Below are 12,712 nucleotides of genomic sequence, written 5' to 3'. Positions count from 1 at the left end.
CACACACAAGGGAGAGGGGGGCAGCAGTAACAGATATCCATTGGTGATGATGGGTGAACTCAAACTCTTGAATGTATTCCACACAAGGCAACCTGCTTTATCTCTGCTTAGTGCAAAGCAACTCAGCCTCCATTCTCCATTTTGGCAACCTCTCTCTTTCTCTCTCTCTCTCTCTCTCTGACTCTTTCACGAAGATTCCATCATAGCTGGCCCAGACCCACACAGATCCCATCATTCTTAACTTGACAATGATATTGATATTGATCCATCATCTCATCATCAATTCAATTCACCAATCCCATTCATCCAACAACAATTACTAACACCCCAAAAACAGAAAAACAACAAAAAAAGATTCCTTTTATTACCAGCAAAGCTATATATATATCAAAAACATAAAAGAAAAAAGAAATATAAATACACATTAACCTCTTCCAATCCAACCCTCAAAAGTTACATGAGATTCCAACTCAACCCCCCCAAAAGAAAAGAGAAAAAAGGGAAAAACCTAAGCTATAAAGGGTAAAATTAACAGAGAAGGGGGTGGAAAGAGGTACAAGTTGGGGGCAGGAAAATGGACAATGGTGGGTCTCAGTCCCGAGCAATCAGTGCAGACAGCTCAGCATAGCAGCACATTACACACTGCCCTCTCATCCCCACAAGTTTTTTTTTAAAACCATTTTTTTTTCTGGTGGCTATCCATTGAAAATTAAAATTAAAATAATAAAAAAAGTTGGTCTGAACTCTCATCTCTGGAGTCCACCAACTCGACCCGAGTTAACTCAGTGAGCAACCACCGATTTGGTGGCGAGTTGCCACGCGGAGGTGGCAATCAAGGGTCTAGTATGCCAACCAAGCATAAGGCAACCGTTATTCTCTTCCACTCTGTATCCATCCCCACCCGCAAACAGTGCTAGCAACATGCTCGCTTGCTTGAAGGCATTTGAACCCAAGTGGACCGGTGTGAACCCAGCAGAACCAAATCGGGTCCGCCACTGACCCAGTGTCTCGTGCCTCTCGACCCGGTCCACCCCTTCGCACGCTACCACGTTGCAGATCTGTTTCCCAAGGTACACCTCCGACATCACCTTGTCCTGCGAGTTTACCGAACCCTCAAGCGAGTCGAACATGGTGGAGTAGTAGTGCAGGGATTCCGTGAACCGGTCAAGAAAACCCGGTCCATTGTGGTTCGCCTCCTGCTCCACCACCGTCACGATCTCCGGTCGAATCTGCCTCACCACCGACAGAACCTTCTCCACCGCGCCAGGACGAGCGAGCAGCTTGTGCAGCTCGAAAACCGAGTTAACCGCCACCGCCTCGGTCTCACTCGGCCTCAGCTCCAGCATCGAGGCGTCAAGATCCGCCAAGCTGTTCGCGACGAATCCTCTATACTCGAACTCGACGTGGATCGTTTCGGCTAATTGAGCGAGCTTCCAACCTACCTCCTGCAAGTGATCGGAGTTGTCTGCCGCCGGAGGCCCGATTCCGGTTAACCGGAATGCCGGCGGACCGCCCGGACGGAGAGCCAGGGCTTGCATGAGCGCTGGCCACTGCATCCCCTGGTTTATGCTGAAATCGATGACATGGACGCGGTTCTTTCCCTGGAACGCTTCCAGGATGGCCTGGTTGGCGGTGAAGTGAGCGAACTTGAGGTAGGGACAGGTCTCGTAGAAGTGGATCTGGAGCATATCGGAGAACGAGTGGTGGATCGGGTTCTCCGGGTATAGACCGTAGATCCTACGAGCGAGGGCTTCGGCGAAGTAGGTGGCTACTTTGCGCATGGCTCCAACCTGAGACACCGCCAAGAACCCGATCTGCTTTACGAGCGCCTCCGCAAGAGACAGGTTGTTCTGGTGGACAGCCTCCGCGCACGCCATGAGTGTGTGGACGAGTCGGATCCCATTCTCCTGCGAGTCAACCAGTACGAGGGGCCGAGTCGAGGACGACGACTCGGCAGGCGAGGGTTTCACGCGCTTGGAGGAAGGAGATAGGGAATCGGCGGTGGCGGCGGCGGTGGTGTATATTGCCTTGCCTGCGATGGCCTTGAGGTCGTAGTCGGAGGAGGAGCTGTCCTCGAAGGCCCTATCCACGGAAGTTGTGATGGTGGAGGATTCAGTTTGGGGGAGGAAGGCGGCGGAGGAGGAGGAGGAGTCAACGGAGTGTTGCTGCGGCAACGGTGGAGGAGGAGGAGGCGGCACGTCGAGATTGTTGATCATCGTTTCGAGCCAGTTGGAGATATCTGCGGGGTTGAAGTGAACCGTGTCGTTGGAGAGTTGGGAGATTCCGTCCCGTGCGTTCCCCATGGCTTCCTCAAGCTGCTCAAGCTTCTGCGCCACTTCCGCCATATCCGACGACCTCACCTTGTAACCAACCACCGCGAGTAGCTCGTCCATGCCGCCGTCAGCCGCCGCGCACTCGTCCCAGAGCTTGGATTTTCCGGAAGAGGTTGTACCGTTGTGGATTGAGTAACCGGAATAAGCTCCGGCTATGGTGGAGGTGGTTGGTGGCGTAGATGAAGGTGGTGATGGTGCAGGCACCGAAGAGGGTGAGGGATCGTGTGGGTTGGGATGTAGATGGTGGTGCTCCCTCTTCATGGATGATTTGTGTTGTGAAGGGTACTTCTTGTTCGATAGGTTTTTTTCACCCACCGCTTCCACTACTACTTCACTACTAGGACTGCAGTCATATATGAATCAAATCAATAATTGTGTATATATAATTTCTCCACAAATAATAATAAAAGAATAACTGAATTTATTATTTTTTTAATAATTAATTATTAATATTTAAAAATATAAACTAAAATATATTATTAAATCAAAAAATTAGTTAATAGTCGAAGATAATAACTAAAATAATAAATTCTAATAATTTTAAAAAAATTACCATTTTTTAGGAAAATGAAAAAAAAAATTAAAAAAGAAAGAGGGGGAAAATAATGGAAAAAAGGGAAAGTAGAAGTTAAACGCTCGTGACAAGGCTCGATATCCAACGAAACAAAGAGCTTAAACAGATAAGATCCAAATTATACATTTTTGTGTTTTTACTTTGTTTCCATTTTTGCTTCTTTTTTTTTACCCCCTTTCTTATACTGTAGTAGTAGTGGTACTGTGGTAGTAGTAATAGTATTAGTAAGTTAACATTATTAGGAGTTAAAATATTTCTATCCATTTCACATTGATTAGGCTAGGGCTCCGATGTATCAGCGGTAGTATATTCGTTGAGTTCATATAAATTTTATAAACTAAAATATAAAATATATAATTTTAAAGAAGAATATGAATATACATATTACAATACCTGTAAGGGGAAAACCAAAAAGGTCAAAAATATAATTTTAATCTTTGTACGTGTTCTTAGTAAATTTTGCAACAAAAAATTGGAAAACATTTAGCTAACTTTGTCATACTTCTCCCTTCCTTTTTTTCTTTTCCCTTTTTCCCTCTATCTTATTAGATAAAAAAATTGTTTATTAGTATTATTCTTTAATTTAATTACTAAAAAAAAAATTGTTCTGGCAAGGATATTCTTCTATCTATAAGTCGACTTTGCACTGTTCTGCAAACTCTTAAAGCCTCTTATCCAATAGAAAAGTAGCATCGTGAACTTGATCCCAAGCGTGGTACTTGTAAAAAAAATTCTGATGCTCAAATCAGTGAAGTATTTTAAAGAGAGTGAAAATGATGTTGTGTATCCTGTTTATGATCTTCCGCCCCTTATCATCGGCTAAGACTCTGATTTATAACTGTTGTAGGTGAAATATTCGTCGGTTTGTTAGTCGAGATATCTGTAGCCGACTAAGTGCGTGCGAGATTCGGAGAAGAAGTTTGTTACGATAGGGAGTTATCTATTTTAAATTCGTTTGATCCTGCCGACATATAACCTGATTTTGCTTATGTATTAGGGATACACTACATATTCCCCAAGCTTGACTTGCCGAACTTATATTTAGCAAGTTGAACTTTTGTTGTGCAGTTATACCTCGGTTATGGACGAATATATTAGCTTCCAAACTCAACGTGCGTTGTTGTTCTTCAAGTTTGGGTTTTTTTATGAAACAAATGAAATAATAATAATAATAATAATAATAATAATAATAATAATAATAATAATAATAATAATAATAATGATTGTACCTCGTGACCCAGGTTGCAATAAATTCATGTGTATTTTTTTCTAGGCAAGATCTGGACCGTTCTCTTAATCACGTTATGTGAACAGTTATCTTTTGAATTATCCACTAAGTTAGTGGGTAATAGTGATGCTTTATTACCGTTTTCGTCTTGGAAAAAGACACGAACTCTGGACCCTAGTCTTCTTGCTTAAGTTTGTGAAAGAGACATGATTTCAAAAAGTTAATTCTCTTGTCTTTGTCTGTATCTCTTTGTTTCGATGATGGGTAGAGAAAAAAAAAGTTGGTGGAGGTTAAAAGTGAAAATCCTTATCATTACATGCATGTTGATGTTAAAACTTGCGTTTCTACCAATCGTTGCTCGAGCTTAAATCTCTGAAATTGATCAAGGATGGTTCGGCTATTGGCGTCGAACTTCTCCCTTGTGGTAGTGATAAGAGGGTTTGTGAGAGGAGGGGAGACTGGGATTATTTCTATATGTTTATCCCCTGTTTAATAGAACTCTATTTAGAATTCCCATTCTCTAACTTTGAATGTAAGGTTTTGATGCAGCTGAATTGTGCTCCTTCGCAGTTACATCCAATCTCATAGGCTTTTTTGGGAGCTTTTGAATGTTTGATATCTTTTTTGGAATTTTCTATGTCTTTAAATATTTTCTTTTCTCTGTTTCAATCTAAGGGAGTGTGAAAAAGTTTGTGGGTTTACCTTAATAGCTTTTCTGGTCGTTCTTTGATTTTGTTATATAAATCTTCCTTTAAGAATTTCAAATCCATGTTTGTGAAGGTTCGGTCAGTAAAGACCAAATACCCTTTCTATTTGGATGATGAGTTGATAGAAAGATTTCCATTGTATTGATGTCCGAAGCCAATGCAAATTCTTGAGGCTGTGGAGAGAAATGAGGAAGAAAATATGTTTATAGATTTTTTGATAGAGTGTTTTGCGGTTGGTGAATGTTTGTCAATTTCTGAATTGTTGAATTTTGAGAAGGAGAATGACAAAGAAGGTTTGAAGGCTTATATAGGTAATGTGTTTTGTGTTTTTTTTATTGGTTGGTTGTTAATTGTTAACATAATGCTATGATTGTTTGCAGGTGGGAGGGTTCCTAATTTAATTACTTCTTGGTTGCAATTTTTTCTGAAAAAGAAGAGTGAGAAAGATGGCAGCGGTTCAGCGATAGTGAAGGAAGCTGGTGGGGATGTTGCTCACTCTAGTGCTCGACCTCATCCTTCTAAAAAAAAAAAGTTGAGTCCGAGAAGTCACTAGAGGTGCTCTCCGAAGAGGACAAGGGTGATAGGTCAGTATTTGAGAAGCAGAAAAAACTTCAAGGGTTTATAAAGGAGGTGAACCCTCAATCCCTTTGGAGTGAGTAATATCCCATTTTTTAGCTTGCTGATAGGGTTTCCTAGTATCTTGAGGATATGAGGCTGACTTGCGTACATGTATGGAAGGGATAGGGAAGTTTATCCAGGTTGGTACACTTTTGTTGCTATTTGGTTGTGCTGTTTGTATATGTGCTATTCTTTTATTTTGTTGTAGATTATGGCTTTGCGTTTGCTGTGTGTTAGTCGTAGTACTAAGTTACTAGGTGCAGAGTAGCATGTTGTTGCTAAAAAAGTTGTGAATTTGGAGCGATCTGTGAAAGAAAAGAAGAATGTGATCATCGATGTGACCTCTAAGATGAAGGATAGGGAGGAGGAGGTCGCTAAGCCTCAAGATCAGATAGATCCATCTTCTGCAAAATAAAATTAAGGAAAATGACAAGGTCAAGGGTAAGATGACCTCTCGTGTTCACGAGTTAGAAAATAAGGTTTTGGAAATGTTTGCTGCCGGTTTCGATCGAGCTGTGAGCCATGTAGTTGTGTTTGCGCTCGAGTTTGATGTCGAGAGACTTGATGTGACGAAGATTGTAGTGAATGGCGAGCTTGTTGAAGATGAGGCGGGTGAGGAGCATGATGAAAATGTTCCTCCCCCCTCTGATAAAGATTAATATGTTTGTGGATATTTTTGATAATTTGTATTTTGAAACTTTGATTTGATGACCAATCTAGTATCGGTGTGTTTGTTTGAACTGATTTTTGACGTATGATGTCGATTTAAACTTGAAATATTTGAATGCTTATTATTGTATGTTGCTTAAATTTTGTATCCAACTTTTCGGTTTGCATTAGTTCGGATGAAATAACTTAGTAGATAGAACAATGTAGCAAATAGAAAGGAAAGAATATGTTTCATTTGGGATATGGAAAAAACCTTCCAGTTTGAAAAGCGTAGAGTGGTCGGCCTCATTAAAACCTGTCCCAGTAAAACCCTCCTTAGGAAAAAAACTCCGTGATTAGGAAAAAGAGTGCATGCCCACTCTAACTTGTTTACATTGAAAATTAACTATAATAAAACTTCAATGATGAAATATTCAAAGTGTTGGGTAGGGCCGTCCCGTCAAAGGTTTCTAGGTAGTAAGCCCCTTTTCCGATGATTTTGGAGACTCGGAAAGATACTTCCCATGTTGCTACTAATTTTCCATGTCCTATGGGCTTTCGAATTTTCTCTATTTGTCTCGGCACTAGATCTCCTTGTTATAGTACCCTTGGTCGTACCTTTTTGTTATACTTCCATTGCATGGTTAATTGCATGGACTTCTGTTGGATTTTGGCCAAGCTTTGTTCGTCTATTATTGTATAGAGTTCAGCTGATCTGGCATCCATATTGGCATCTTTGCTAAAGTACTCGGTCTGAGTTGAATCTTGAATGATCTCTATTGGGATCGTAAAGTCCATGCTGTATACTAACTAGAGCGGGGTTTCATTGATTGTGGATTGTGGTGTTGTATTATAGCTCTACCATATTTCTGGTATTAGCTCGAACCAACGTCCCTTAGCATCTGTTAGTCTTTTGTTTAAGGCCTGCAAGTTGATCTTATTAGCTGCCTTTGTGAGCCTATTACTTTGCGGGTGCTCGACAGAGGAAAAACAATGCTTAATGTGAAGTGCATATCTCAATCCGAGTTAAAAATGATGCAATTTTCTTATCAATGAATTGCCGACCATTATCAGAAATAATTTCTCTGGGTAAACCATATCTATATATGATTGATTTCGAAATGAAAGTGCATATCTCATCCGAGGTTATTTTTGCAAGTGGTTGTGCTTCTATCCACTTAGTAAAATAATCAATTGCTACTAATAGAAATTTTACTTGTCCTGGTGATATTAGAAATGGTCCTAGGATGTTCATCCCACATTTGTAAAAAAGGCCAACTAACATCTGAAGTATGCAATACTTTGGTCGGACTGCGAATGAGTGGTGCACATTTCTGGTATGCGTCACATTTTTGTACTTTGTTCATGCAATCTTTGCATAAGCTCGGCTAGTAGTACCCTGCTCGTAGGATTTTCGTGGCCAAGCTCCTACCTTCAGTGTGGTGGCCATAGATGCCATCATGAACCTCGACTATGGAGGCTTCTACTTCTGATGGTCCAAGGCACTTCAGTAATGGTCAGGAGAATCCCCACTTGTGCAAGGCGTCTCCCATGATAGTGTAATAGCTCGCTTTATGTCTGAATGACCTTGGTTGTTCATTTTTAGTACTTCTCCAGTTCTTAAATACTGAATATATGGACTTCGTCAGTCTTCTTCCTGTGACACACTTAAAACAATCTTGATATCTCAACTCGGTTCTATTAGTGTGAGATGTGACAGAGTATCTGTTGAAATAGTTATTCTAGAAGTAACCAATTTAGATAAAATATCGGCCCTACAACTTTGTTCCCTAGGTATATGTGATATTTCAAAATTTTGAAAATGTTGTATCATATCTTTTGCTGTATTTAAATATTTTTCTAAGAGCAGATTTCGAACCCGAAAGTGACCAGTTACTTGTTGTACTATAAGGAGGGAGTCGCAGTATACCTTTAGGTTTTGGACTTCGACCTTTCTTGCTGATCTTAGTCCGGCTAATAATGCTTCATACTCAGCCTGGTTATTGCTTATTTGAAAAAAGAATTTTATTGACTGTTCAGCATGCACTCCGATGTTATCTTTCAGCAAGATTTTGGCTCCAGACACCCTTTCATTTGATGCTCCATCTATGAATAGCTCTTATTCGGGGGATAAACTTTCAGGAGTGGTGAATTCTGAAATAAAGTCAACTAGTGCTTATGCATTGTCTGATCCTCGTGATTGATAGCAAATGTTAGATTTGGAAAGTTCTATTGACCACTTTGTGATTTGTCCTGCTAGATATGGTTTTGCCAATATCTGGCGTAATGATTGGCTAGTCCGAACTATTATCTGGTGGGTTTGGAAATAATGTCACAAACGCCGAGCTGTAATTATTAAGCCAAATGCCAGCTTCTGTATTGTTGGATACCTCATTTCTGCGTTCTACAGGACTTTGCTCATAAATATACTGGATGTTGTTCTTTTCCTGTTTCTGTTTCAAGTACAGAACTGATCGTGTTAGTTGAAATTGAAAGGTATAAGTAAAGGGGCTTACCTTGTTGATGTTTCTGGAGTATAGGTGGTAAACTGAGGAGGTTTTTGAATTTAGTAAGAGCCCTTTCACATTCATTTGTCCAGACAAACTTCACGAATTTTCTCAGGGTATTGAAGAAATGATATGATTTTGCAGCAACTGCCACAGGCAGGAAACGTGACAGTGCCGCTAGGCGGCTATGAGTTGCTGTACTGCCTTGATTGACTGAGGTGACTGTATTTGTATCACAGCTTGACATTTGTCAGGGTTCACTTCTATTCCTCTGTGTGTTAGCAGGAATCCGAGAAATTTGCCTCCATGTACTCTACATGCGCATTTTTCTAGGTTTAATCTTATATTGTATTTTCGGAGTTGTTGGAAGATTTCGGTAAGGTCGGCTTTATGTTGTTCCTCTGAACTTGATTTGACTACCATGTCATCGATATATATTTCAATGTTTCGACCAATTTAGTCCTTGAAGACTTTGTCCATCAGTCATTGGTAAGTAGCCCCTACGTTTCTCAACCCAAAAGGCATGCCTTTATAACAAAAATTACTGTGATAAGTTATGAATGTTGTTTTGTCCTCATCATTTGGATGCATTTGTATCTGATTGTAGTCAGAATAGGCATCCATGAAATTGAGCACTTGAAACCCTGAGGTATCATCTACCAGTCTATCAATATTCAGAAGTGGATAGGAATCTTTCGGGCATGCTTTGTTCAGGTCCGTAAAATTCACACACATTTTTCCAAGCTCTTTTTAACCATAACCACATTTGCTAGCCATGATAAGAATCTGAGTTCTTGGATGAAGCCTGCATCTAAAATTTTTTGTGTCTCTGCTACTGCTGCATTTCTCCTTTCTGTACCCAGGTTCCACTTTTTATGTCGTATAGGGCGGACATTGGGATTGACTGCCAGCTTGTGGTATATAAAGTTTAGATCAATTCCTGGCATGTCTGTAGGCTTCCATAAAAAAAATACCGGAGTTGGATCTTAATAGCTCAACAAGGTGTTGGTTTGTTCTTGCAGAGAAAACAGAATCGATGTTAGTAAATTGGTCGGATTCTGCTAGTTGTACCTTTTGTAGGTCGCCCGTTAAAGCATGTCTACTGGTGTTGTTCCGAGGGTCTAGCTCGGCCAGAGTTGAGATGTTCTCTGTATTCTAGACAGACTTGACTCTTGAGGTAATTTCCTTTAGTATGGTCTTTATGCTCGCATTGTAGCATTGCTGAGCTTTCATATGGTCGGCATGCACTGTTGATACTATATTTTCCCACATAGAAAACTTTACACAAAGGTGAACTATAGAAATAATAGCTCCAAAAGAGTTGAGAAATGGGCGTCCCAAAATGATAATATAGGGACTGGCACAATCAACCACTAAAAATTGGATATCTAGGGTTTTTGAGTTCGAAGACTCCCCTAATGTTGTTCTTAACCATACATATCCTGATACAGGTATCTTTTCTCTGGAGGATCCTACCAATTCTCTGGTTGAGGGTTCTAGGGCCTTGTTGCTGAGTTACATCTTTTTGAAGGTGGAGTAGAACAACACATCGGCGCTGCTCCTAGGGTCAATTAGGACCTTATTGACTGTCAGTTCTCCCATGTGTATCGAAATTACCACTGGATCGTCTAAGTTTGAACATTGCGACTTGAAGTCGGAGGCGTCGAAGGCAATCCGATCTGTTGGAGTTGAAGCATGTGTCTCTTGGCAAGATCCGTCAATTGTCATCATGGCTTGGAAACTCCTTTTCCTGGCTGTATTGGTTGCTCCTCCTCCTGCAAAGCATCCCGAAATGTAATTTATTACTCCTTTTGAAGTAGGAGATTCGACCATTTCATGCCAAGTTTCTTTGTCTTTGTGATCTAAACTATAATTCGGCTTTTCAGTGTCTCTGGTTGTTTTTGGAGGTGACATATTTATCTAATAGGCCTTATTTGGCTAATCTTTTCAATAGGTCCTTGATCACTATGGATTCATCGGTGGTATGACCGTACTTTTGGTGGAATGCACAATGTTTGCTTCTGTCTACGCACTTCTGTACCTGATATGTTCCTGCTTTGCTTAGCGGCTTTATAAGTTTGTTATGTAAGATTTCTTTAATTATATCCTCTCTCTTGGTGTTGAACTTCGTGTATGAGTCGAATTTCAGTGTCAACTTGAAAGGTTTCTTGAGGTCCTTGTTTTGAGATCTATGTGGCCTTTCTTCATCTTTTCGGGATGGTGGTTTTTCCATTCTTTGGACCTCTAATGAGTTCATATTTTTCGATATATTTTGGCTTGATTTGAATGGATTCTAGCATATGAACTCACACTTAAGCACGAAAATAGCATACTTTTGTGTTTTGTCCCTAATTTGATCATAAATGTGAAACCATGCGTTTTAATGCTTAGATTAGTGATTTTTAATTCCCCTTTTATATCATTCGATACCGTGATATGGTTTGTGAGTGATTTCAGACTTTAGAGGCAAGAATGGATGGCCAAAAGTGGAAGAAAGCATGTACAAAGGAGAAAACATGAAGAAAACAAGAAAAAACACACACAGCAAAGTGTGCGTACGCACAGCCCTGCGTGCGTGAACATAAGCGAGTATTTCTATGTGTGCGTACGCACGAGCACCTGTACATACGCACAAGTCAACTTTCAGCCGAGTGTGCGGACGCACACGTCAGTGCGTCCGCACAGGTCCTTACACGTGATTGCATTAATGAAACACATGCTGCGCGTATATGGAGGTCTCTTGGCCCATTTTGGAAGGTTGAAATGCTTTTTTGGAGTGCTATATAAAGGAGAATTCAACACTTATCAAGGGGGACATTGGAGCTCACTTTAATTAAGTATAGTAGTATAGGAAGCTTCCATAGGAGTAGGAGTAGTGTAGAGTAGATTGCACTCTTGGCGTTTAATTTCCATTTCAATTATAGCATTTTATAGCAAGTACTCTCAATTCCTCTTTTAATTAAAGCACTTTCATTTCCTTTGGCTCAAGTTACTTTGTTCATATTTGCAATTTTGTGTTTCTTGAAGTTTTGATAAATGAATCTTATGTTTCATGCTTCCTTTATGTTTGATTGCTTGTTTACATTTGGTTTTGTTGATAGTTGATTATAGTTTTATAATTTTTCTTGCAATTTTCCATGTTTTACTTTCATGCAAACAAGGTGTTTGTGAAAATGCCAATTATGAGTTTTGAGTAGATTTTCACATCTTGGCTTGAGATTTGAGTTCCTAGGATACTAGAGTCATAATGTCCGACATTTAGTGGTAATTCTTGGGGAGTTAGTTGACTCTTGTTTCCATTGACGTTAGCCTTTTATCAACTAGTTTGGTAAGTTAGCTAGGACTTATGGATTAAGGTCAATTATGCTTGCTTGACTTACTCCTCGATGGTTAGGGTTGACTAGGCGATACTAACTTATGACAATTACCATAGTTGTGGTTATAGCAATGATAGGATTCCTTGGATTCTCACTCTCAAGTCAAGGCCTCTTTTACGCATTTATATCATTTTCACCAGTTTTGACTCTACTTCCCTTTCACTCGCACCAATTTCCAATTTTGAACATTCGTTAGTTCTGTTACTCTTTTGTTCTTTGGTTTCTGCAAAACCCCTTTTTGTCCTATCAACCGAAAGCGTATAACACTTCAATTCCATTCCTAGGGAGAACGACCCGAGGTTGAAGTACTCTCAGTTTTAATTAGAAATTCTAAATTCTGATCGAGCATTACTTGTTGGTTGAGAACTATACTTGCAACGAGGTTATTTCTCTTTTCTCGAGAAGAGATTCTTAACCGACGGTTTCGCTAGCATCAACCTCCCTTAGCTCCTCGATCTCAATTTGCCCGGTTGCTTTGTCTCTGAATTCAGCCAGTGTCTTCGGCTTCGCTACCGCTATTGCTTCCCGAAACTTTTCAGGTCGGAGGCCGTTTTTTAAAGCATGTAGGTGTACCTTTGGGTTGAGATATGGGATTTCCATGACCACAGTCGCGAATCGCGTCATGTAATCTTTTAGGCTTTCGTGTTGTCCTTGTTTGATTGTACTAAAATAGTCTGAATCTCGTATGTAAATTTTGGATGTTGCAAAGTTGTTTATGAG

General features: G+C 40.3%; 1 protein-coding gene across 1 annotated transcript; it reads right to left on the bottom strand.

Annotated features, from left to right (window-relative positions):
• Window positions 1–336: 336 nt before the first annotated feature.
• LOC130970333 (DELLA protein 2-like) lies at window positions 337–2,671 on the bottom strand. The gene has a single exon (XM_057896390.1). It carries the CDS (start codon window positions 2,592–2,594, stop codon window positions 783–785), a length of 1,812 nt encoding a protein of 603 aa, XP_057752373.1. The 5' UTR covers window positions 2,595–2,671; the 3' UTR covers window positions 337–782.
• Window positions 2,672–12,712: the final 10,041 nt, after the last annotated feature.

The sequence above is a fragment of the Arachis stenosperma genome, chromosome 3 (assembly GCF_014773155.1).
Source record: "Arachis stenosperma cultivar V10309 chromosome 3, arast.V10309.gnm1.PFL2, whole genome shotgun sequence".
NCBI classification, from domain to species: Eukaryota; Viridiplantae; Streptophyta; class Magnoliopsida; order Fabales; family Fabaceae; genus Arachis; species Arachis stenosperma.
This window is presented reverse-complemented; position numbering and strand designations above follow the sequence as displayed.